This window comes from Salmo trutta, chromosome 15 (assembly GCF_901001165.1).
Source record: "Salmo trutta chromosome 15, fSalTru1.1, whole genome shotgun sequence".
NCBI classification, from domain to species: Eukaryota; Metazoa; Chordata; class Actinopteri; order Salmoniformes; family Salmonidae; genus Salmo; species Salmo trutta.
In genome coordinates this window covers 19,085,208-19,112,442 of record NC_042971.1, presented here as the reverse complement: position 1 = coordinate 19,112,442, position 27,235 = coordinate 19,085,208, and the positions used below count along the sequence as shown (strand labels likewise).

The 27,235-nt window shown below is 40.9% G+C and overlaps 1 protein-coding gene across 6 annotated transcripts in view; it reads right to left on the bottom strand.

Moving 5' to 3' along the window:
- LOC115148589 (BRCA2-interacting transcriptional repressor EMSY) overlaps positions 1–27,090 on the bottom strand; it is a 41,068-nt gene extending 13,978 nt beyond the window's left edge. The window contains exons 1-13 of one of the 6 annotated variants that reach the window (XM_029690614.1): positions 25,980–27,090; positions 24,766–24,840; positions 23,068–23,176; positions 22,831–22,930; positions 22,614–22,688; positions 22,315–22,490; positions 21,947–22,102; positions 21,447–21,706; positions 20,739–20,982; positions 15,969–16,187; positions 15,627–15,776; positions 15,256–15,429; positions 2,879–3,015 (exon numbers count right to left, since the gene is read on the bottom strand). In XM_029690614.1, the coding sequence (XP_029546474.1) occupies positions 2,879–3,015; positions 15,256–15,429; positions 15,627–15,776; positions 15,969–16,187; positions 20,739–20,982; positions 21,447–21,706; positions 21,947–22,102; positions 22,315–22,490; positions 22,614–22,688; positions 22,831–22,930; positions 23,068–23,176; positions 24,766–24,840; positions 25,980–25,982 (1,878 nt within the window). In that variant the 5' untranslated portion in view covers positions 25,983–27,090. The remainder of the gene's footprint in view (positions 1–2,878; positions 3,016–15,255; positions 15,430–15,626; positions 15,777–15,968; positions 16,188–20,738; positions 20,983–21,446; positions 21,707–21,946; positions 22,103–22,314; positions 22,491–22,613; positions 22,689–22,830; positions 22,931–23,067; positions 23,177–24,765; positions 24,841–25,979) is intronic. The other 5 variants (XM_029690615.1, XM_029690616.1, XM_029690617.1 and 2 more) reach the window with 5 other exon arrangements.
- Between the last annotated feature and the right edge of the window lie 145 nt (positions 27,091–27,235).

Below are 27,235 nucleotides of genomic sequence, written 5' to 3'. Positions count from 1 at the left end.
TAATGCTCCCTCAAATTCACACACACACACACACACACACACAATTAAAGCTTCAGCCATTCCAAAGGATTGTTCTCCCAATTACTTATTGGAGGGTTGGCTCTAAGAGAAAAAAAAGACAAAGAGCAAAAACCTGTCCAAGAATGTCATGAATTCCCCAGAACATAAACCTGTGACTATACATTTCAGACATCCTCCTATTTATTTTGACTAAGCCAGTTACAAAGACAAACAAGCCTGTTAACATGATGATAAAGCTGCTCTCTTCTTTTGTACGATATGTCCAGAGAGTGAAAACAACAAGGCACTGATGTGGCAGGCGTTGCCAGGTACCTTGGTGCAATTCAGGCCAGCCTGGTGTGTGCACCTGCATACTATGACCACCACTGTAGTGGACATACCTCCATGTTGATGCTGGGCTCTACTTTGTAACACCCCATATATTTCTCAATGGACTCCTCTTCATCAGGCTCAGAAGAACAAGAAAAGGGCAGCTTTATTCTTTGGTGGCTCTGACTCTGTTGCTTTATCAGGTTGCTGTGCAGGCCTCTCATCCTCCAGCAAGTTGCTGACCAAAGCCCACACCTCACCCGTCAGGCTGGGAAGGCACTTCAGGTCCTTAAACCTTGGGTCGAGTGCTGTGGCGATCTTCATCCATGTGAGGTTGGTGTTTTCCTTGCGTTTCTCCAGGTCTGTTGTGAATGTCAGCATGAATCTTACCACTAAGGCAGGGTCATCATCAGAGCTCTCCATCACCCGAAGGAGATGGCACAAAGCAGGCACAAAGCGGGCAACACCACTGAGCAGGAAATGTAGTTCAGTCAAGTGCCTGCAATGGAAGATCATTCAAAATCACTTCAGTCAATTGTGAGAGACTAATACAGACACACCGCTCTCTTTCTCGCACACACAATTTACACACTAGCTCTCTCACACACACAAAATATTATTATAACACTAACAGTGAGATAAAGATAACCGGCAGGTCTCCAGTTGTGGCTCCAGCTTCTGCAGTTTGTCCAGTTCAGCTGTGGTTGGCATGGTGATGTTCGTTTTCTGTTCGGCCAGAGCATCTCTCAGTGGTTGTTGGTTTCTGCGGACGAGCTTTACCATTTCCAGAGTGGAATTCCATCTTGTTGTGACATCTTGTGCAAGTGATGACTCCTTTTGCCCATTTGCAACTTGTTGTTGTCCTAGTTCTGCAATGTTTGGTGGGTTGTGTTTGAAATGCCCAAAAATAAATCAGCATTTGGCTAGGGCATTGTCGAACCCGCTGTTCTGTAGGGACACTGATGGACCTTTGGAGACTGTGCATGGTAGGTGTTCAAAAGGAAGATGTCTCGCAGCTGCAATCATGTTCCATGCACTGTCTGTGCAAAGTGTGGTAACTTTGTTTTCAATGTTCCCACTGATTTGCTACATCCATGAAATGCTTGGCTTACGTTTCAGCATTGTGCCTCTTCTGTCTTCATTATGGCCAGAGGGTGTGAATGCAGTGACCAATTTTCACCGATGTGGTGCGCAGTAACCCCAAGGTAGTTGTGGTTACTCACCAAAGTAGGTGGCAGGTAGCCTAGTGGTTAGAGCGTTGGACTTGTAACCAAAGGTTGCAAGATCGAATCCCCAAGTTGACAAGGTAAAAATCTGTTGTTTTGCCCTGAACAAGGCAGTTAACCCACTGTTCCTAGGCAGTCATTGAAAATAAGAATTTGTTCTTACCTTTATTTAACTAGGCAAGTCAGTTAAAATATGTATATATATGTATATATAGTCCATTGGTCTCAAGTGAGAGCAACAGCCGCTGCATGTTTCAACTCCTCCGCTTTCATTGCCCTCTCGCTTTCATACAGCTCGTGAATTCTTCTGGCTCGAGGGTAACTCATATGTTGAGTGATTCGATGAGATCCGAATGATATCCCTCAAGCCTTGTCGACTGGCCTGCAAGCTGTAGCTATCCACTTGGCTATTGCTTATGTGATGCTCGTCGACTTGTCCACAGGCCTCCTGCGTGCATACACTTCTAGCTTAGCCTGACGAAGATGTCCTACATTGCTACTAGTCACGTTACTTGTATTTCTGCCGTCTGTTCGCTTGTAAATTATAACGAAGACTCGATGTACTTCGGTGCTAAACAAATTCAGCCTTGCAGTAGATACAAATTAATTTGGTTTTTATCCAGAGAGCCAATTGGGAGGGTTTTAAAATAGAATTTGCCATTTAAAAGCCCCTTAATAGCATTATCCATCAATCAGTCATACAAGTAGCTAGCTAGTAAACTAGTTGTCAAAGTAGCGCATCGGCTGCCGGGGCGTGAATTTGAAATAAGGATCAGGGGGTCAAACTAAGAAAAATGCGTTAATGGCGTCAACAAAATGAACGACATTAAAATTGTAACGCATTAAAGCTAGCATTAACTTTGACAGCCCTAATTAGCATACGTACCAAATGGCACCGTTTCCCTATACAGTGGACTACTTTTGACCAGAGCCCAATGGGCCTTGGTCAAAAGTAGTGCACTATAACAGGAATAGGGTGACATTTCTCACGCTACCATAGTCATTTGCCTTTCTTGCACCAACACTTTCACTGGTCTTTTCTTACTAGCACTGACTTACTATGACTGTGATATGTGGTTGTCTTAATCTAAGTTATTAATAATAGTGTCTGCTAAATGAGTAAAATTAAAAACCTTAACGTATAATATGATTAAAGCAATAGACTGATCAGACGGAAAGGCTAAACTAAAACTACCTGTAAACCTAAAATAAGTTGTCGGGTCAATACATTTGAAAGATTCTGAAATAAATCATTACAATCTAGATAAAATGTAACATCACAAAATGGCTTAATTAATAATAAAAAATTATGTTGAACTGACCCCTGCGTTCAATAATGTGGTGACCACATTCTTGCCAGGCAGACCCTGGATGGTCGTTCCTTTGCCAGTAGTCTTCTGCACCACGATAACATTGGGTTTGGACGTCATGGGAATGGTGGTGATCTTAGTTGTTGTACCTGCAATGGAGGGGCAAAGAAGATCTAAAAGGTTTGCCAAAACACAACCTTTTAAGTCACTATAATTTGAACATTTAGTTGCAGAATTGTCTGTCAGAATTGGTAACACTTAGGGTTGCAAAACACCTGGTAATTTATCAATATTATCAGAATTTAAAATTAGTTTTTGGTAATTAACAGATAATATTGGTAATCTATGTAAACGTTGGTAATTTACTTAACTTTTTAAAATATGTATGAATATATTTTTCTATATCTGTGTCCATGTGTTTCTTCCAACTATTGACTTATTTCACTAGTTACACCAGTTAAGGCCAAAAGCATTTACAACAAAGATATTATGTACTAAAATAACACACGCAGGAATGTTTGTATTAAACAGCAATGGTAATGGGTTATACATAAGATAATGTTTCACAGCTTTGTGATTCTATTTTTCATTAAAAAAAATCTATTTTACATGTTATGACAATTACCCAAAATCCCTGAAAGCTTACAAAATTCTGTAAACGTTACTGGTTATTTTCCTTCTCTTTGCAACTCTTGTAACACGACTAAGGAAATTGGCACTTTTTTAAAATGTTATTTTCCTTTAAAACAATAAGGGAAAAAAACATAAATTAGACCCAAATTCCAAATGTAGATGGTCTACATCGCACATCCCGTGGAGAAAGATATATATTTTTACATTTATGCTGCTGCTGCTGCTCTCGTTTTTCACGAGAGTGATCTGTGTAGCTTGTTGCGGTCGTCGTCCAATCACAAGTCATCAAACCGGCACTAGGCAACAGTCAGCGCTAGAGCCTTAGTGTGGCAAGTTATTAGGAGATATCTAGGCTAATTAATGGAAGATGAAAATAAAATGACAGAACTAAAAGTTAAATGGGAAGGACAGACTACAACACCAAGAGGCAACAGGTAGGCTGCTACTTAAAGGGGAATATCGGCACATTTCGAAAATGTGTCCATGTTCCTAAACCCCTCTGACGCTAGATAGAATTTTGTGGAATAACGCAAAAAACATTATGTCACAGCGAAAATACTAAATTTGTGAAGTCCAATCGATTGTGAGATATGGCATATAAATTTATCACAAAAATGTGGATTGTGGGTTCTGAGAACTGCCAAGCAAGGAAGAAAGGATGCAACCTAATCCTACTTCCCACTTTTACCTTGCAACCCCATTGGACATCATTTCACCTGCCAATTAACATTGTCCATCTTGTCTCTGACTGTAGGCTACATCCCTCGTTGCATGGTGTGATCAGATCATTAAGGCAAAATATCTTCTAAAATTAGAGGGAAAGACCAGTGAGTGTGCAACATAACGTCCACTTCAGAGGATTACACATACGGGATGAAGGCTAATTTATGTAACAAATATTTCATTAGATTGTCACTTTCCTACAGTAGCCTGATGACAGTGAACATATCCTTGTAAAATCAGATAAGACAGATGCATCAGTACCTAGGCTATGAAAATGCAATTTATGCTCAATGTCCAATATGGTATTATGACATTTATTATTAGCCTACATTTACATTCTCAAAAATAGATAGAATAATCACAAATCATTTACAAGATGACGCAGGGGATTTCGTTTGCAAGCCAGGGCCAAATTGCCTTTCTCGAGCGAGCAAGATGTGATAATGTAGGCTAATAAAATAAAAAAAAGCAAAAGTATAAATACCCTTGCATCAAATAACCTAATGTATTGATTACAGTGGTTCCTCCTTTAAAAGTTGTGTCATACTGCGGCACACCTTGCGGGTTGCAGCAGCATTCTGTGGCACGTTATCTAATTGTCAGCCATTTTTTCTGTTAATGCAAGTTAGTGCTAGTTTGACCACCAGAGGGCATCTTTGAGAAGCATTTGAAAGTCTTCCATATTGGCATAACCAGATAATTTAAAACCTTTTTTGTAATAACATAGTATATGGGATTGATAAAGAAATGTGGCTTAATTAACATTATGGTGTTTCTATTCCAAGAAAAAAATGAAAAACGAAATCCTCATAGGCTGACCACACCGCTCGCGTCGCAAAATACATTTAGAAATTCATGTTATTCAATTATTGCCTGCGTGGCCAAGGGCTAAAATAGAAGTCGTTCCCATTTCTGACGCAGATCGCGCTGCAAGTCCTGCCTCTCCCATCTCCTCATTGGTTTATAGAAGCAGGTACCCACATGCCATCTCCTCATTGGTTATACCCACGTGGGTGACTGAAAGACGAACTGTTTTGCCGGTCGTCGTGGTAATACTATGAAAGTTTAGATGCCAATCACCATTGGAGTTCAATGATGAAAAAGCCTGGAAGGAGGAGAGATGACTAGAAACTATTTGGTTGACCGTTTTATGTGTGGATTAATTGTCGGAGTAGAGGACCTTGTGCATTTCAGGTAAAATAACAACTCAATGTTTATATCCCAGGACAAATTAGCTAGCAACAGCAAGCTAGCTAAATAGGACAAATTAGCTAGCAAGAGCAAGCTAACTAGCTAACAAGCCATAAATGTTTAATGCTTTTCGACCTGTCCCCAAATTAATGTCATTGGTTCAGAGTTTGTTTTGATATTTTAACATGCGTGTCGTGATCGCGTTTGGTGTTGGGGGACAAAATATATTTATGCACGATGGTGCACGTGCGCAGCCTGTTTGGGTTCCGTGTCAGGGTTTCCGTTAGGATGGAATGGAAAATATGGCGATATACGGTCGGGAGTAGGGTGGATGACTAAATTGTTTGCCTTTATTAGACAACTTTGTTACAATATTTCTGTAAATCAGTGACATTTATTCCCATAGTAATTCATTATGGATCCATAACTAAATCAACATCTGCATTTTGAAAGTGTAATTTTATCATTATTTGATTAACGAAAGCATGCAGATGAAGAAATACAGTACTGTACAGTATATGCTTTAACATTTGGATAAAGCATTTTGAAGATATAAGCCGCCTGCATTTGTTGATTAGGCTACTGTGCTGTCTACAATACAAACTGTAGTAAACATGGGTGCCTAATTCCTTACATAAGGGAGAGCAGGCCATGTCTGTACTGCAGAATGCCGGAGACCGGGGTTCAAATCCCCGACAGGGAGGAAGGAGTAGGCTGTCCTTGTAAATAAGAATTTGTTCTTAACGAATTCTACATGATTCCATAGGTGTTATTTCATAGTTGTGATGTCTTCACTATTATTCTACAAAGTAGAAAATAGTAAAAATAAAAGACAAATCCTGTAATGAGTAGGTGTCCAAACATTTGACTGGTACTTGCTTAATTAATCTGATTAATATTATGTTTTTTCTAATCCATGAAAAACCCTCTGGGTTTCAATTAGGATGGAACGGAAAATATGGCGCTGTACAACGTGACGGTCGGCAGCACAGTACTGGGCTATTTAGCTAAAGAATCCCTGTGGGGCACGCGGGAGACCAGTGTTTAATTCCTTGTTTTCAGATTAGCCTTGTTAAAATCCCCAGCTACAATAAATGCAGCCTCAGGATATGTGGTTTCCAGTTTACATAGAGTCCAATGAAGTTCTTTCAGGGCCGTAGAGCTGTCTGCTTGGGTGGGATACACACGACTGTGATTATAATCGAAGAGAATTCTCTTAGTAGATAATGCGGTCGGCATTTGATTGTAACCGAATTCTAATTTGAGGGATTTTCACAAGAGTAGCCGGGCTATAAAAAGTATATTGTCCTGCTAATAGTTAACATTTGCATGATGGGCTACACCTGCTACAGATGTGAAAAGTCAGCATCCTGTTTCAATTCTTTATTGTTACCACAATGTCACAATTTGTATCTACCTTCCCAATTACTTTTAGAGTTTGGGATTTACAAATGTGCACTTTTCATTATTAGTTATATTGTTTTATGTAGGATGATACATTTTTGACCAGTTGCAATTGCAAGTAGGCCTAAAAAAACAAAAAACATAACATGTTAGCTATATATTCAGCACCAGCCACTGTTCACCTCCTATTGATTGCGCTGCAGTTGCCGCCAGTAATTTTTTTTAATTGAACCTTTAACTAGACAAGTCAGGTAAGAACAAATTCTTATTTACAATGACGCCTACCCCGGCCAAACCCGGATGATGCTGGGCCAATTGTGCGCCACCCTATGGCAATCCCAATCACGGTCGGATGTGATAGAGCCTGAAATCGAACCAGGGACTATATAAACTCAGCAAATAAAGAAACGTCCTCTCGCTCATTCCTTCGACGATAAACGCGAATCCGACCATCACCCCTGGTGAGACAGAACCACAACTCGTCAGTGAAGAGCACTTTTTGCCAATCCTGTCTGGTCCAGCGACAGTGGGTTTGAGCCCATAGGCGACGTTGTTGCCGGTGATGACCTGCGTACAAGCCCTCAGTCCAGCCTGAGGCGGGGGGTTTCACACCTAGCTCGGCTATTAGACAATTCTTTAGTAAAAAGGTTGAATAGTCTATTGTTCAGCTAATAACCCATCCTGCTACGCTTGTGAAAAACTAATAATACTTTTTCCCCCATTTCCACATGTTAAAAGATTCCAATTGATAAAGTTTTTTTTTTAGCCCCAATCACCCCAACCCCAATTAATACATTTGGGCACAGTCGATAGCATGCTGGACTTCGGGCTAGAATGTCAAGAGAGTTTGAAACCTGCTCCCTGCTTGTTTCATTACATTATTCTGCCGGTCTCAGAGCAAATAGCCTGGATTATTACTCCCATCTTGTTCCTCAATCTCTTCCACGCGTCATTCTCCGCCTCCGCTCGCTTGTGGGTGTGCTGGCAGGATGTACGTTTTTTTTATTCTGTATATACGAATTACAAATCAGCCTTTACTTAAATCATGTTTCTAGTCTATTGCATAGTTACAATGTGTAATCATTGATGTCCCAGGAGCGGTAAACACTGTTGAAGTGTATAATTGTAATACATACATGCAGACACAGCATCATTCAAATAATGGAGTTTGATACACCTGGTATTGGATATGATTGAGAAGGGGAAAAAAACGATTTTCATAAATGAACTTTGACCAAAAAATATGCACAATCGTTTGTCTCTACATTAACTAACATATTCCTCTCAAATTGTACATTTTTTGCTTGACTCATTATGACATAATTACTTACATTTGCTTCCACCATGTTTTGTCAGCCATCTTTGCTGAAGAAAGTCACCAGGGACAGGTGGCTCGCGTCAAATTGGAACCACTCGATATGATTGGTCATATAAAAACCTTGGGACTCAAATGCATATAATCAGTGCTCTAATTCCGCCTCGCGGGGGTCTGGAGCAATAAAGCCATGACGCTGGGTACCTCTAAATCCCGCAGTGTAAGCTCACAACTTTTAAAGGAGGAACCTCTGTCTGTCTGTCTGTCTGTCTGTCTGTCTGTCTGTCTGTCTGTCTGTCTCTCTCTCATATGTGACTCGTTTCAGGAAACTAGGCGTATGTCGTACATCACAGGAGAGGCATTTGAACGTAAACATTATTTATTTTATAAAAATGCATTTTTGGCCAGAAATGTGTTCTGGAACAAGTGAACTTCCAAGTGCATTAATAACAAACTTGTATTCCATCAGTAAAATAAATAACGAGCTTAAATTACGAGACAGGAACCTTCCCGCTAGGCATGGCTGGCTGAGATAATGGATGGGCTGGACATGAGATTAGTTTGGATTGGATTGGTCTGCCATGTAGCATGCTCAGTATGTGTTGATATTCCTTTCTACCACACCGTTTTTGAAAGATATAACATTAGCCATCGGGAACTACAAAAGTTGAGCTACTTTTCTCAACAACACTGATGCCCTGAATTTTTAGCAGGCGTTAAATCGACAGATCAGTTAGAAAAAGTGACGGGCTACTTTCTGCACACGCCACAGTCAGTGTGAACCAGAGAGACTTGACAACACTGGCCAAACAAGTTACAAACAAAACTGAGTTAATGGTTTTAGTCTGCCGTGAAGCATTCATCCATGTATACGGGTAAGAGTCTAGCTATATTTTCAGATATTATACATTTCTAATTTGATCAAAGTTATTTTCATCACAAGTTAAAGCATACTGTTAGCTAGTGAACGTTAGCTTGCTGGCTTGCTAGCTAACGTTACGTGTATGATCTGTGTAGCAATATTATTTGAGTCAGAAACCCATTTGCTAGTTAAAGCCTAATGTTAGCTAGCTAGCTAACATTTAACCTAGTTGTAAGCTTTATCTACCTGCAGATTCATAAAATAGCTATGACAATGTTTGTATTGGTAGTAGTATGAGTTTGGATTATGCCAGTTCATTGTTTAGTTAGCTAGCTACATGTATAAACTTCGCCAAATGATTACATGACCCATCAAGTTAGCAGGGTGCGTCTGGGGGTGATTACGGCCATCTATCTACATGTCTAGAAAATAGTGACCTATCCACTAAACTAGATGTGGTTGAGGGGTGGTTGTAGTATTTCCTTCACATAACCCTTCTGTATCCTGTGAATGTGACATATAAACTTTGATTTTATTTGATAGTGTGTTTACCAGAGATGGTAATGTGAACAACAACATTACCTGCACCAAAGTCAGATTAGGATATAGGCAAAGGACTGATAGTGTATTTTTACCTGGAGTTTTTCCTTATTGTAGGCTACTACTTTGTCCACTTTCAGTCTTGAAATCGTTGGATGTTTACTAAACTACTCACTCTGTTTAGCACATGGCCTCACATGTGAATCCTTAAAGAGATGGGTGGGGCTAAGGCTTAAGAGGGTGTGAACGATGCAGAATGGGTGAAGACAAAGAGCGCTCCAGTAGATGAACCATTCAAGGGCCATTTTCTCATAAATGAGATTACAAGTTTATCAACTTTCAAAGCAGAATTACTTTCCCCATTGTTCCTCAACTGCAGTGTATGATACCATTTTCTCACTCCACTTTTATCCAATGTATAAAAAATAAATAATAAAAGATTACAAATTTTGCTACATAAGACCAAATCGAGGCGGTGGGTCAAAAACTCAGCAAAAAAATAAACGTTCTCTCACTGTCAACTGGAGGGTCCGTCATGGTCTGTGGCGGTGTGTCACAGCATCATCGGACTGAGCTTGTTGTCATTGCAGGCAATCTCAACGATGTGCGTTACAGGGAAGACATCTTCCTCCCTCATGTGGTACCCTTCCTGCAGGCTCATCCTGACATGACCCTCCAGCATGACAATGCCACCAGCCATACTGCTCCTTCTGCAAGACAGGAATGTCAGTGTTCTGTCATGGCCAGCGAAGAGCCCGGATCTCAATCCCATTGAGCACGTCTTGGAGCTGTTGGATCGGAGGGTGAGGGCTAGGGCCATTCCCCCCAGAAATGTCCGGGAACTTGCCTTGGTGGAAGAGTGGGGTATCATCTCAGAGCAAGAACTGGCAAATCTGGTGCAGTCCATGAAGAGGAGAAGCACTGCAGTACTTAATGCAGCTGGTGGCCACACCAGACTGTTACTTTTGATTTTGGCCCCTCCCCTTTGTTCAGGGATGCATTATTTAATTTCTGTTAGTCACATGTCTGTGGAACTTGTTCAGTTTATGTCTCAGGTTGTTGAAACTTGTGTAAATATTTGTATGAACATATGTCAAGTTTGCTGAAATAAACGCAGTTTAGTGAGAGGACGTTTCTTTTTTTTCCTGAGTTGATATGCACTGAGCTTGTATGATAATTTAAGCACACCGTTTGATTCAATAATTGACACACAAATCACTAGAGGGAGTCCAACCAGCAATTGATTTGATTATGCCAGGCTGGGCTCAGACTTGCTGCTTTGTGTACATTTCTTAAAATAATTTCTTTAAAAAAAAGAGAGAGTCACTTGCTATGTGACTAGCACCCGTTCTCTCTCGCCTCCCTGGTGCAGCGAACACCACAGAACATCCGTGTTTATCGCGCTGTAGGTGTTGCTGAAGCTGCAACATAATTAGAGCCATTTCTGACTGAAAAGTTCTGTTGCCGAAATCCCTCATTTGTTTAGGAAAAACATTCCCTATTCCTTTAACCCTTTCTCTCTTTACGTGACTCATGTATGCATCGCATGCACGTGACAAAACATATTCGCATGGGACTAATATTACTAAAGAACGTTGGTTATGTAATTATTACTCCAGAATGTCCGTTATTCCAGAGGACAATTCTGACAGGATCCGTTTTTTACAACTGACCCCTGTAATTCAAATTGTTTTTTTGTTTTTTTTTCAATAAATTGGCAGTTATGACAGAAGAGTGAAGTTATAACGTGAAGATTTACATTTTAGTAATTTAGCAGACGTGAGTCTATACATTTTCATACTTTTCCCCCAGTACTGGTCCCCCGTGGTAATTAAACCCACAACCCTGGCGTTGCAAGTGACATGCTCTACCAACTGAGCCACACGGGATACAGCATTTCAACATGTCCAGGTGATAGGGTCACACTGATAACTCAAGCTTGGTTCCCAAGTTTCTAAACCATCTTTGGTATAGTGACGCCATAATATTTGAATTGATGAAGTGTGATCATAATCATTAGGATATTTTAGCAATCCACAGTATGTACTACAATGCCCTCCAGCCTTCAGATGTGAGCTAAACAGTGCAATTGCACTTGAGGTGCGTTATAAGGCTATGGATGAGAAAGTTAAAAACATATAATTTCCAAACGTTTAGGTTAGTTGTACGCTGCTTTACGATCTATTAACAGAAAGGGTTGCATGAAATATATTTTTTACTAATGCATTTCGCAATATTAAATGAATTTGCACAAAAACAAAGAAAAGCATTCACTGTGAAAGTTCATTGGCCTACATGTATTCATATATAGCTTATGCGCAGCACTTAGTTAAATTTATCGAATCAGTTATTATTTTCTTGCACAAACCGGAGCAACACCTGTCAAACTCAGACATTTCTCTTAAAACACAGGGATGTCGATTTGCACTGGACTAGTATTATCCGAGGACATTGGAGTTCGCCCCCAAAAAGTAGGTTATTCGGGCTGGAATTGTTACTCTCCTTCCATGTAGAAATTACTGACATGGCATATTTGGACAGGACTAAAATTACAGATGTGGTGTTTTGTGCTCGTGCACATAATTACATTACCCCAGTAAAATGAATCCTGTCTGAATAGGGCACAATATGTCCTTACCTATAGCATCATATCACATCAATAAATTGGTTATAACAAACTCTGAACACCGTAACACATGACAGCAAAATGGATGCAAAGGATGTGACAAAAACTCAAAATGGGGAATGTTTACTGGTTGCTCAAGAGGTGAAGGGAAAGTAAGATGTGTGGAATAAATTTGCCAAGTTGTGGGAAATACTGGAGATCAAGAAAAAGAAGATAAGGAGCAAGCACTGCGTGCATATTATGTGTGCCAAACAGGTGCTGCGTAGATTAAATTATAGTTTTTCTGACCGTTTGGAACAATGCAAACACTAAATAATACCAGAGAGGCTGTTTTAATGAGAAAAAGTGTAAAGCCTTTATTAAAGCATTGAAAAGATTAAACACAGCGGAATTTGTGAAACCTTTTACTTGACATGTCATTGCATGAGGCTTGGTCCTTGCAGAATCAGTAGGTTATTAACCTATTGGGGCTAGAGGGCAGTATTTTCACGGTCGGATAAAAAACGAACCCAATTTAAACTGGTTACTACTCTTGCCCAGAAACGAGAATATGCATATAATTACTAGATTTGGATAGAAAACACTCTAAAGTTTCTAAAACTGTTTGAATGGTGTCTGTGAGTATAACAGAACTCATATGGCAGGCCAAAACCTGAGAAGATTCCAAACAGGAAGTGCCCTGTCTGACAATTTGTTGTCCTTCTGTTGCATCTCTATCGAAAATACAGGATCTCTGCTGTAACGTGACACTTTCTAAGGCTTCCATTGGCTCTCTAAAGCCGTCAGAAAGTGGAATGGGGTGTCTGCTGTCTCTGGGCAAAGTACAGCAGCAGAGTTTGTAAGTGGTCAGCCTGGGGACAGTGAGACTGAGATGCGCCTTCACGAGAGTTCTCCATTTTTTTCTTTCAGCCTTTGAATGAATACAACGTTGCCCGGCTGGAATATTATCGCTATTTTACAAGAATAAAATCAATTTTTATGCTATTTAACAGAGTTTGACATGCTTCTAAGTACGGTAATGGAATATTTTGACATTTTTTGTCACGAAATGCGCTCGCGCGTTACCTTCGGATAGTGACCTGAACGCACGAACAAAACGGAGGTATTTGGATAATAACTATGGATTATTTGGAACCAAAACATAATTTGTTGTTGAAGTAGAAGTCCTGGGAGTGCATTCTGACGAAGAACAGCAAAGGTAATCCACTTTTTCTAATAGTAATTCTGAGTTTAGTGAGCCCCAAACTTGGTGGGTGTCAAATTAGCTAGCCTGTGATGGCCGAGCTATGTACTCAGACTATTGCAAAATGTGCTTTCGCCGAAAAACTATTTTAAAATATGACATAGCGTTTGCATAAAGGAGTTCTGTATCTATAATTCTTAAAATAATTGTTATATATTTTGTCAACATTTATCATGAGTCATTTAGTAAATTCACAGGAAGTTTTCGGTGGGTATGCTAGTTCTGAACATCACATGCTAATGTAAAAAGCTGTTTTTTGATATAAATATGAACTTGATTGAACAAAGCATGCATGTATAACATAATGTCCTAGGGTTGTCATCTGATGAAGATCATCAAAGGTTAGTGCTGCATTTAGCTGTGGTTTTGTTTCTTGTGACATTATATGCTAGCTTGAAAAATGGGTGTCTGATTATTTCTGGCTGGGTACTCTGCTGACATAATCTAATGTTTCTGGCTGGGTACTCTGCTGACAATCTAATGTTTTGCTTTCGCTGTAAAGCCTTTTTGAAATCGGACAGTATGGTTAGATAAAGGAGAGTCTTGTCTTTAAAATGGTGTAAAATAGTCATATGTTTGAAAAATGGAAGTTTTGGGATTTTTGAGGAATTTGTATTTCGCGCCACGCCCATCATTGGATATTGGAGCAGGTGTTCCGCTAGCGGAACGTCTAGATGTAAGAGGTTTTAAGAAGGAAAGAAATTCCACAAATGAACTTTTAACAGGCACACCTGTTAATTGAAATGCATTACAGGTGACTCCCTCATGAAGTTGGTTGAGAGAATGCCAAGAGTGTGCAAAGCTGTCATCAAGGCAAAGGGTGGCTACTTTGAAGAATCTCAAATATAAAATCTATTTTTATTAAACAATTTTTTGGTTACTACATGATTCCATAAAAACCCTGGAATGAGTAGGTGCCCAAACCTTTGACTGGTACTGTATATTTTTCACTGCTCAATTAAAGAAATCTCGGTCAACTAATGGACTGTGCGATCCCAACGGCCTCCACAATGGATCAGTCCACTCAGACAAGCGTGAATCAGACAGGTATCTTGCGCACCATGACATTTTTTATAAAAAAAGGTTTTGCTACTGCTCGACTAAAGAAATCTCAGTCGATCAACAACCTATCGACATGGGGACAGCCCTATCTCTCTGACAGAACGTTTATATAAGTTCTATCTAGTGCTGCAGTATAACCATGTGACATAGCTCTCGCTCTACCTCGCTCTCCCTGAGAGGGGTGCACACTTTGACAGACGACCCCTCTGACTTGTTGTTGGACTTAGGAACAAACACATTTTCAAAATTTGCCTATATTCCCCTTTAATATGGAGTTTGGAGTTTTTATTTACTGTAGGAAGGTGAGAAAGTGCACAGTTACGTAGTCTTAATTAGCCTAACTAGTGCTAGCTAGCTAACTTATCTTGGTTTGATACAGTCAAGACAGACACTATGTAATCAGATGAGATGATAACTAACTAGCAATACGTTAGTCTACCAGCACGAGTCGGCTTAGTTGCCCCTCCCTGCACCCCTCGTTACTCACACCAGTAACTCTGCTGCTTCTCTCCCTCGTACATTACAGCTCCGGTTAATGAAGTAGCAAAAAATATATATTCTCCTCCTAAAGTTACAGCTTTGTTGGGTTAAGTATTTGTTAATTAAACTTATTTTCCTATGATGTTGATCGGGACCCGTTTTATGATCGTTTTGTGATAACTGCACTGTGAATAGAATTTGATATGTTTTTCAGTTAGGATTTTTTCTTCAAGTTAAAGATGACATTTTTTTTTTTATGTTTAAATGTTCACACCCCTAAACTGTATAAAAATAATAATACCAGTCTCACCAGACACAATGTTGCTGCTGATGATCTTGCCGCCCAGTGTGGCTAGAGACTTCGGGACCACCGTGATGATACTGCCACTGGTGGTCTTGACATAGGTGGCACCACTGGCAGACGTCGCCATCCTGGCTCCAATAGTGGAGCTCATGGCGGGCCTTGAGTAAGTGGCCTGGGTGCCTGAACAAAAACAATGTTTTTCCTCAATTTAAAAAGGGCCTTGCTTAGCACAGTTTTCTTTCACCACATCAATATTTAAAGATAGAATAAAGGTAAAAGCACACAGAACAACGCCTAAACAATTAACAATTGAGTATTATATACATGCTTGGACGAGAGTTCTGTCTGTTTAGGGAGTTTTCTATGAGAAATTACACCTGTGGGCTGGGACACCAGCTTGGTGGTCATGATGGCCCCGTTGCTACTGACGACCATGATGGGGGAGGAGCTGCTGCTGGGCATGCCTGCAGAGGAGGGCTTGGGCAGGATCTTACTGGGCTGCATCTGCTGGGTGATGATTTTCACACCTATAGGAACAATTAGACAAATAAGTAATTACATAGGTCACATATTTGTCCTCTCCCCAGATTTTCTGTACACTTAAAGTTCAGGCGAGAAGGTCCAGAAAATGAAACATTGCACACTCATTAAAAAGAAAATGGGAAACTCAGTGTAGAGTACTAACACCAGTGGGTTTGGGGTTTACGCCCTGTACTCACCCGACTCCTGCTTGATCTGGATGATGGGCTTGGAGCTGGATGGAATGTTGGAGGCCTGGCCCATGGTGCCAGCCCCCATGGGGGAGCCCTGCTGCAGCTGCTTGGGGGACTGCGGGTGCTGCTTGGGGAACTGGGACAGAATCTGGGTGGGAGAGCCCACCATGGTCTTAGGAGAGGGGAGCCTGGCAGAGGCCACCTTCACCCCTGCCGATGAGCCACCTGGCACAGGGAGAGGAAAGGAAATAGGGTCCCAATCAGAGATGCACAATTCCAGTTTAAAATGTGTACTTAAAAGATAGATACAAAAGTATGTGGACACCTCAAATTTGTGGAATTGGCTATTTCAGCCACACACTGTTGCTGACAGGTGTATAAAAATCGAGCACAGTCATGCAATCTCCATAGACAAACATTGGCAGTAGAATACCTTTACTGAAGAGCTCAGCAACTTTCAACGTGGCAAAGTCATAGAATGCCACCTTTTCAACAATTCAGTTTGTTACATTTCTGCCGTGCTAGAGCTGCCCCGGTCAACTGTAAGTGTAGTAAGTGGAAATGTCTAGGAGCAACAACGGCTCAGCTGCGAAGTGGTAGGCCACACAAGCTCATAGAACGGGACCGCCGAGTGCTGAAGCACGTCGAAATAGTCTGTCCTCGGTTGCAACACTCACTACTGAGTTCCAAACTGCCTCTGGAAGCAAAGTCAGCACAAGAACTGTTCGTCAGGAGCTTCATGAAATGGGTTTACGTGGCCGAGCAGCCGCACACAAGCCTAAGATCACCATGCGCAATGCAAAGCATCGGATGGAGTGGTGTAAAGCTCGCTGCCATTGGACTCTGGAGCAGCGGATACGTGTTCTCTGAAGTAATGAATTACGCTTCACTGTCTGGCAGTCAGACAGACAAATCTGGGTTTGGCTGATGCCAGGAGAACACCACCTACCTCAATGCTTACTGCCAACTGTAAAGTTTGGTGGAAGAGGAATAATGGTCTGGGGCTGTTTGTCATGGTTCAGGCTAGGCCCCTTAGTTCCAGTGGAAGGAAATCTTAACGCTACAGCATACAATGACATTCTAGACAATTCTGTGCTTCAACTTTGTGGCAACAGTTTGGGGAAGGCCCTCTCCTGTTTCAGCATGACAAGAGTGGAGGCTGTTACGGCAGCAAAGGGGGGACCAATTCCATATTAATGCCCATGATTTTGGAATTAGATGTCCAATGAGCACCAGTCCAAAGTTTGGACACACCTACTCATTCCAGGGTTTTTCATTATTTTTACAATTTTCTACATTGTAGAATAATAGTAAAGACATCCAAGCTATTAAATAACACACATGGAATCATGTAGTAACCAAAAGTGTAAAAATCAAAATATATTTTATATTTGAGATTCTTCAAAGTAGCCACCCTTTGCCTTGAGGACAGCTTTGCATGCACTTGGCATTCTCTCAACCAGCTTCATGAGGTAGTCACCTGGAAAGCATTTCAATTAACCGGTGTGCCTGTTAAAAGTTCATTTGTGGAATTTCTTTCCTTCTTAATGTGTTTGAGCCAATCAGTTGTGTTGTGACAAGGTAGGGGTGGTATACAGAAGATAGCCCTATTTGATAAAAGACCAAGTCCATATTATGTCAAGAACAGCTAAAATATGCAAAAAGAAACGACAATCCATCATTACTTTAAGACATGAAGGTCAGTCAATTCAGAAAGTTTCTTCAAGTGCAGTCGCAAAAACCATCAAGCACTATGATGAAACTGGCTCTCATGAGGACCGCCAAAGGAAAGCAAGACCCAGAGTTACGTCTGATGCAGAGGCTAAGTTCATTAGAGTTACCAGCCTCAGAAATTGCAGCCCAAATAAATGATTCAAAGATTGCAAGTAAAAAACATCTCAACATCAACTGTTCAGAGGAGACTGCATGAATCAGGCCTTCATGGTCAAATTGCTGCAAATAAACCCCTACTAAAGGACACCAACAAGAAGAAGAGAATTGCTTGGTCCAGGAAACATGAGCAATGGACATTATACCGGTAGACATCGTGTCTTTGTGTGTGTGTGTATATATAATATATATATATTATATATATATATATATATATATAATATATATATAAATATATATATAATATAAATATATAATATAAATATATATATTTATATATATATATATAAATATATATATATATATATATATATATATATATATATATATATATATATATATATATATATATATATATTATATATATATATATATATATATATATATATATATATATATATATATATATATATATATATATATATATATATATATATATATATATATATATATATATATATATATTTATTTTGGCTTGACCCATAAAACCCTCAAACTTTTACAGATTCACAACTGAGAGCGGCAACTGCACCGCATGCAACTACAGAGCTATCCAGAGGGTGGTTCGGTCTGCCCAACGCATCACCGGGGCTAAACCACCTGCCCACCAGGACACCTACAGCATCCGATGTCAAGGGCATCAACCACCCGAGCCACAGCCTGTTCACCCCGCTATCATCCAGAAGGCGAGGTCAGTACAGGTGCATCAAAGCTGGGACCGAGAGACTGAAAAACAGCTTCTATCTTAAGGCTATCAGATGGTTAGATAGCCATCACTAGCCAGCTTCCACCCAGTTAAGCAACTCTGCACCTTAGAGGCTGCTGCCGAGTGGCGCAGCGGTCTAAGGCACTGCATCTTATTGCTAGAGGAGTCAATAAAGACCCCAATTCGATTCCAGGCTGTATCACAACCGGCCGTGATTGGGAGTCCCATAGGGCGGTGCACAATTGGCCCAGCGTCATACGGGTTAGGGTTTGGCCGGGGTATTGTAAATAAGAATTTGTTCTTAACTGACTTGCCTAGTTTAATGAAGGTTAAATTAAAATATACATACAATTACTGGCCACGTTAATAATGTTTACATACTGCTTTACTCAACTCATATTTACTGTATTTGCTTGATCAAATACATATATATAGTTGAAGTTTACATAGCCAAATACATTTAAACTCAGTTTCACAATTCCTGACATTAAATCCTAGTAAAAATTCCCTGTCTTAGGTCAGTCAGGATCACCACTTTATTTTAAGATTGTGAAATGTCAGAATAGTAGTAGAGAGTGATTTCAGCTTTTATTTCTTTCATCACATTCCCAGTGGGTAAGAAGTGTACATACCAAATGAGTGTATCATTGCCTATACATTGTTTAACTTGGGTCAAACATCTCGGGTAGCCTTCCACAATAAGTTGGGTGAATTTTGGCCCATTCCTCCTGACAGAGCTGGTGTAACTGAGTTTATAGGCTTCCTTGCTCACACACGCTTTTTCAGTTCTACCCACAGATTTTCTACAAAATGAAGGTCAGGGCTTTGTGATGGCCACTCCAATACATTGACTTTGTTGTCCTTAAGCCATTATGCTACAACTTCGGAAGTACGTTTGGGGTCATTGTCCATTTGGAAGACCCATTTGCAACCAAGCTTTAACTTCCTGACTGATGTCTTGAGATGTTGCTTCAATATATCCACATAATTTTCCCACCTCACGATGCCATCCATTTTGTGAAGTGCATCAATCCCTCCTGCAGCAAAGCACCCCTACAACATGATGCTGCCACCCCCGTGCTTCACGGTTGGGATAAGGTTCTTCGGCTTACAAGCCTCCCCATTTTTCCTCCAAACATAAGGATGGTCATTATGGCCAAACAGTTATATTTTTGTTTCATCAGAGCAGAGGACATTTCTCCAAAAAGTACAATCTTTGTCCCCATGTGCAGTTGCAAACCGTAGTCTGGCTTTTTTTATGGCGGGGGTGGAGCAGTGGTTTCTTCCTTGCTGAGCAGCCTTTCAGGTTATGTCGATATAGGACTTGTTTTACTGTGGATATAGATACTTTTGTACCTGTTTCCTCCAGCATCTTCACAAGGTCCTTTGCTGTTGTTCTGGGATTGATTTGCACTTTTCGCAACAAAGTACGTTCATCTCTAGAAGACAGAACGCGTCTCCTTCCTGACCGTTATGACGGCTGTGTGGTCCCATGGTGTTTATACTTGCGTACTGTTGTTTGTACAGATGAACGTGGTACCTTCAGGCGTTTGGAAATTGCTGCCAAGGATGAACCAGACTTGGAGGTCTACAATTTTTTTTCTGAGGTCTTGGCTGATTTCCCATGATGTCAAGCAAAGAGGCACTGAGTGAAGGTAGGCCTTGAAATACATCCACAGGTACACCTCCAATTGACTCAAATGTCAATTAGCCTATCAGAAGCTTCTAAAGCCATGACATCATTTTCTCGAATTTTCCAAACTGTTTAAAAGGCACAGTCAACTTAGTGTATGTAAACTTCTGACCCACTGGAATTGTGATACAGTGAATTATAAGTTAAATAATCTGTTAACAATAGTTGGAAAAATTACTTGTGTCATGCACAAAGTAGATATCCTAACCGACTTGCCAAAACTATAGTTTGTTAACAAGAAATTTGTAGAGTGGTTGAAAAACGAGTTTTAATGACTCCAACCTAAGTGTATGTAAACTTCCGAATTCAACTGTATATATTCCATTCTTTTACTTTTAGATTTATTGTTGTGAATCGTTTTTAGATACTAAGGCACTCAGATACTACTGCACTGTTGGAGAACAAGCATTTCTCTGCACCCGCAATAACATCTGCTAAATGTGTATGTGACTAGTAAAATGTGATTTTACGGGACACTCAAACCTACTCTGCGCTATGGTCGACATGAGCACAGACGGGCTGGAGGAGACCACGGTGGTCACAGCGACAGTGTTGGGGGCCAAGGAGGGACTTGAGCTGGCCGGGATGAACACCGTCTGTTTCTGGCTGGCCGAGGTCAGCATGGAGGTGGAAACCAGCTTTGACATGGCCGCCGCGTAGTTGTGGGAATGAGACTTGGACAGGATGTTGGGAACGAAGTTGGAGCTTGGAGAGGTCGTCACAATGATTACCTGACAAATCAGACATTATACAGTAAGTTATACAGCCACGTACAATCAAGTTCATATACTAAACAAAAATAGTAACGCATCATGTAAAGTGTTGGCTGAAATAAAAGATGGGATTGTCTGGGGGGGTGCTGAGAAGTATTTCTGTCTGTAATAAAGCCATTTTGTGGGGCCCCAGCCCAGTCAATTGAAATACATAGGGCCTAATGAATTTCTTTCAATTGACTGATTTCCTTATATGAACGGTAACTCAGTAAAATCGTTGAAATTGTTGCTTTATATATATTTCTGTTCAGTGTGTGTACAAAATCACTTGCACATCAAGTTTGCAGACATTATGCAAAAATTACAATCATACAAACATATTCAACCATTCCTATAGTATTTGTCTTACACCTAGCTATATTGACTCTGACTATAGAACAAGAGTCTTTTTTATGAATTACGGACAGTTCTCTCCTGCTCACCTTCTGCGTGGTGGTGTTGGTGGTCTGGGTGGTGGGCTTGGTGAAGGTGATCTTGACGGGGGACATGTGCGGTGGCAGCGAGTTGGCGATGCTCTGCATGATGTTGCTCATCTTGGGGCTGCCGCTTACTGGCACGGTGATGGTCTTGGACAAGGGAGGGGCAACCTTGGCCAGCTCCTTCAGCACCACGGGGGAGGAGCTTGAGGAGTTGGTCCGCCTCCGCTTGCGTGGCTTCTCGTCCTCGTCAGAGCAGCTAACGCCTGGGAGTGAGAGTTTGACAGAGGGAGAGAAAAACTAAAACATACAGACAGAGACAAATGGAATTTGAGACAAAAAAATTCATTGATACATTAAATGGTTTTGCATTGTTCCGATTTGCAGGTTCTGTTTAAGGAGTGTTACACCGGAGATCCCTTAACCAATGCAACGCTCTTAAACAGTTATTTTTCTTTCCAAAGTAAAGGAATAAACAAACATGGAATCTCTGTTCTGACACTCACTTTTCACATAGACAGTGCTCCCGCTGGGCAGCACCACCACGTTGGAGGCAGGGCTGGCCGGACGGGGGGATTTCACCGTGGCTGTTGCACTGCCGCTGGGCGCCGTGGCACTGGTGGGGGTGGACGTGGTGCTTGTGTAGGAGTAGCAAACAACCACTGCAAACAAATAACAACCATACTTCATATAAAAATACACTATAAGGAGAGATAAGTCATTCATCATTTATAGTCTTCCTCCCCCTTCCTTTGATCCTGCAGGTATATTTTTTCATCTCCAAAATCCCTCCGGTTATGATTAGGAGTAAAGTAATCTGATCCTAAATCTGTGGTTAAGGGCAATTTCCACCTTGAGCTGTTGGTGATCTTACCTTCTTTATTTCCTGTTTCCGCAGGCAGCAAGAGAGAAGCATTCTGATTGGCTGTGGCACTGGCCACTGCGTTGGCAGTCACGGTGAATGCCGTCTGGGGGACCAGTCTGGGCATCAAGGGGACCAGCCGACGTCCCTCGATTGACCACTCCGAGGAGCTGTTGGGACCCGACATGCTGTGACAAATGAGAATTGTCATGGTAAATTGATGGACTGATGAGTGTACTAGTATTTGGTAGTAAGTCATAATGTGTATGTAGTTTTAGTATTGATCATCTTGGGGGGGTAACATGACTTACTGATAGGCAATGGTGGTAAGGCGCTCATCATTGACGGCCCTACGGACCTCGGCACGATGACGCTCTGTTGAAATGCTGTGGGAGACAACCATACAATTAGCTAAGTAAGAATGAGCAATTAAGTCACAGGCAAAGTTTGTATTTACAAAGGGACCTAAATTTCGTAGGTTCCTCTAGCAATGGAGAAAAAAAAAATACAGTGACTTTGCAGGTTTACCTGAGGACTCTAGTGAGTTCTCCAAGGAGGTCCTTCTTGTCCTTGGTGAGGTCGCCTTGGGCTCGCAAAGCACTGATTACTCCGGCGTACGCCTCCAGCTCTGTTGAAGCAATACAGGCTATCATTAAAAACAACTTTGCTTTCACTCTGAAACATCAGAAACATTTTGGGTCCTTTGAAAGTGACAAGTCACTTAACGCATGAGGCAAGCCAGAGAGGAAGTTGAAAGGGTCTTACCAAGTTTACGGAGGATTCTCTTACACTCATCCCTGCCCAGGTCAAGGAGGGTGGGCCACACCACAGGCATGGTGCCGGTCAGATGCGGTTTCACCTGCTGAATCATCAACTACATTTAGAGTGAGCAGAGGAGGAGAGGACATGGCACATATGTCATCTTCTAGATCAGTGTTGCCCAACCCTCGTCCTCAAGTATCCCAAACAGTACACATGTTTGTTGCAGCCCTGGAAACCCCATCTCATTCAGGGCTTGACGATTAGTTGACAAGTTGAATTAGGTGTGCTTGTCCAGAGTTACAATAAAAATGTGTTCCAGATTATCCATACAATACAAATCCTTCATTTGAAATATGAATGAGTTCCTTCAATTCTGGATGTTACTATAAACAAGCACGGCCAGCGGCTTCCAAATCAGGCTTGATACTAGCTTCGGACTGCAACTAGCATCTTGACAGGATATTGGGCACAGAATGTCCCGTCAAGATCCTAGTTGCTGTCCGAAACTAGATTGAAACAAGCCAACTAACCTAAGGTCTGTTATGAGTACGCTTATTCCCTGAGTTGGAACCTGCTGACCATGCTTTCAGTAAGAGGTTTAAATAATCCAAAAATCAGGGTTAGCTATAATGTTACCATCTAGACATCAATGACATAGCTAGTTGGCTAGCTCTTTCAGTAGCCTAGGGGCAATTACACAGTAACAGAATGATGCTAAGCTTCTGATTTTCCCCTTTAAAATGTATGCCAAACAAAAAACAATGATTGCAAAGTTAAACAAACCATACAACCTGGTAGACTCGATGTAGTCAGTGGTACACTCCACTGACACTCATCGCAACTAAACTCTGTTGGAAGGAGTTGAGTTTACTAAGCTAAGAGATCCTAAACACAATGTCCTTCGATCCTATTTGTGGTCCGAAGCTAGGCACCCGTAAGCTAGACCCGTAGGCAAAGTTAAACCAGAAATCTATGCACAAGGACGACTTTTAACAATTTCCATTGAACATTTTACAAAACACATTTACTTAAATAACAGTGCAGATGCAAAGTTTGGTAACAGAATGACGGCACCAACCGTCAAACTTTACATCTGTTATTCAAGTAAAAGTGTTTTTGTAAAATTCTGTGGAAATTTTTAAAAGTAGTCATTGTGCATAGATTTATGGTTTAACTTTGCCTACGGGTCTAGCTTACGGGTGCCTAGCTTCAGACCACAAATAGGATCAACAGAATATTGGGTTTAGGATCTTAGCTTAGTAAACTCAACTCCTTCCAACAGAGTTTAGTTGCGATGAGTGTCAGTGGAGTATACCACTGACTACATCGAGTCTACCAGTCGATGTCCATTATTTCATGCTTTCCTTGTACCTATGGTTTGTCATGTGTAACTGCAAGCTTTTCTTTGGGTGCTAAAATCCATAGTTTTTGATAAAAGTATCATTTTAAGTGACCTCTGCCAAGGGGGCCGGTGTTTGTTAATGAAGAAGGAGAAGCCCGTCATTACTTTGTTTTGTCAAGGGACACAAAGAATGGAAGTGAAAAATGTAAGGTTGTACATAGGCTGCTGTTTGGCTGCAATAAGGAGATAGACTTTTTTTCTAGTAATGCATTGTTATTGATTATTGCATTGTTGGGTTTTGAGTTTGCAAGGAAGGCATTTCACTGTACTTGTGCATGTGACATTAACTTGAAACTTACTTGGCAACGCTTTTGTCGTATCTCGAGTCTGAAGAAAATGTTACCATAAAGGTCGGTGTCCAGTTGCAGGTGGCTCTAAAAAAAGAAACAATAATAATATAGACAGATATTAAATCCACCTTTTGCACTGACAGGAGTTCCCTCTTCATTTTGGCTGCCAGACATCTCGCATTTCTCAACACGGCCACATGTAGAAGTGACAGCATGTCACAGTGCAACCAAAACAAAGACCTACACACATGCATGAGTCATTCCTCACTTGGATTTAAAATCTTTCTGCATTTCTCAGTTTTTTTTAGAACCACATGCAACTGGACAGACATTTATAAAATACACTTTTCTTCCAAATCAAGAACTTAAGAAATATTGGCAAGAATAGATTAGTTGAAACATTCCTTGCTAAACTTTACACTAGCGAAGCTGTAATTGCAATATGGAGACTCGCATATCCCGTTACGACTGTAGCTATCTACCTAGTCTAGATCAAAGTTGCGGTCCGAAGCTAAAGGGTGCCATATATAACTTACCAACTTTAAACATTACAGCAAATAAACACTGTGTACAAAATATGAGTAACACCTGCTCTTTCCATGACAGTTTTCACCTGGTCAGTCTATGATCCCTTACTGATGTCACTTATTAAATCCACTTCAATCAGTGCAGAAGAAGGAAAAGTTACAGGTTAAAGGATTTTTAAGACTTGAAACATGGATTGTGTATGTTTGTCATTCAAAGGGTGAATGGGCAAGACAAAATATTTAAGTGCCTTTGAACGGGGTATGGTTGTAGACGCCATGCGCAATGGTTCGAGTGTGTCAAGAACTGAAACGCCGCTGGGTTTCACACTCAACTATCTCCCGTGTGTAACAAGAATGGTCCACCACCCAAAGGACATCCAGCCAACTTGTCACAACTGTGGGAAACATTGGAGTAAACATGGGCCAGCATCCCTGTGGAACGCTTTCGAAACCTTGTATAGTCCATTCACTGAATAACTGAGGGTGTTCTGAGGACAAAGGGGGGGGGGGGGGGGGGGGGTGTAACTCAGTGTATATTCGTATAATATCTTGTTAAACTGTGTTTGCATAACTGTTGTTATCAAGGATTTAAAATTGTCCAAGCATCCCCCAGAAATGTTTTGCAAGTAAGCTAGCTAGATTCGTTACCGAAGTTATTCGGCTAACTCGGAGTGAACTTCCCGTCTTCCAACTTACCATGTAGCGTTGAGACAAGCACAACGTCGTTATTACAGTCCTGATTTACAGGATGAAGCGATTCGCTACATATAAATCCAAAGTCAGTTGCACCCGCCAAAACATGACAGATACATGTTTTTATTTACTGAGGATCCACCTCAGTTCAATAGACCTTCCATTCCGCCATGATTGAACGACGCCAAAACACTCGGGCCTGAAATAATGCTGCCTAAACATAAGCCTGGATTGGACTGACACATAACTTGGAAATTATCACCATTGTTTCGAACAAATATGGATCCAGTTAGGAATCGCCAACACCAATATTTTTTTTAACATACAGAATAATTTAAAGACCTCTAAAAATAAACTCAAAGTTATGCACTGACATCAATCCAAATAGGCGCTTTTTCTACCCCTAGTTTTAGGACCATTTACGTCACTGTTGACGTTCTTCGTACCACCATCTTTGGGTATAATTGCCGCGTTCCAAAACAACTGGGAACTGAGAAATCGCTGACTTCAATGCGTTCAAACAACTGAAAACAAAAATAAATCGATTTGAGCGGTCATCCAACTCGGAATTCCAACTCGGGAAATCGAGCCTCTTTCTATTGATGGGTTCAAGACAACTGAGAACTCGGGGAAAGAAACTAGGTCAAATCATGACGTCAGTGATCTTAAGGTCGAAAAAACCGCGCTCTAGAAAAAGGCCTGAGTTCCCGACTTGGAATTCCGAGCTCGTTTTTCGTCCGAGTTCCCAGTTGTCGTGAACAACTGAAGTCGGAAACCGAGTTCCAAAGCTCGAAATTGCTTTGAACTCGGCATAGAGTTCCGACTTTCCTATGGAACGCTGTTTGGTCTTTGCGTGTCAAAAATATACGTCAATAAAATTAAAAGCTTATTTAACATGTCAAATAGTGTTATTTGACGTATCTTTTTATGGAACGCCGTTTGGGTCTTTGCGTGTCAAAAAGATTTGCGTGTCAAATAACACAGTTTAATTGTAGAATGTTGAGTAGCTAGATTTAGCTTGGTACCTGGGTAGCTAGATTTAGCTTGGTACCTAGCTAGCACAAATACAACCAGCCTGAAAACAATGACCAGTAGAAACTGCAGTTATTTTCATTATTGTTGACAATGATTTAGGAATCCTTGTAAGTATTAGCTAGGTAACCACTTGTTCGCCTATTGAAATTGAACCAGTTCTTGAAAATAAATAGCTAGCCAGCTACTAAACCCTGTTGCCAAAAGCTAAGGTTATAAGCAGCCAG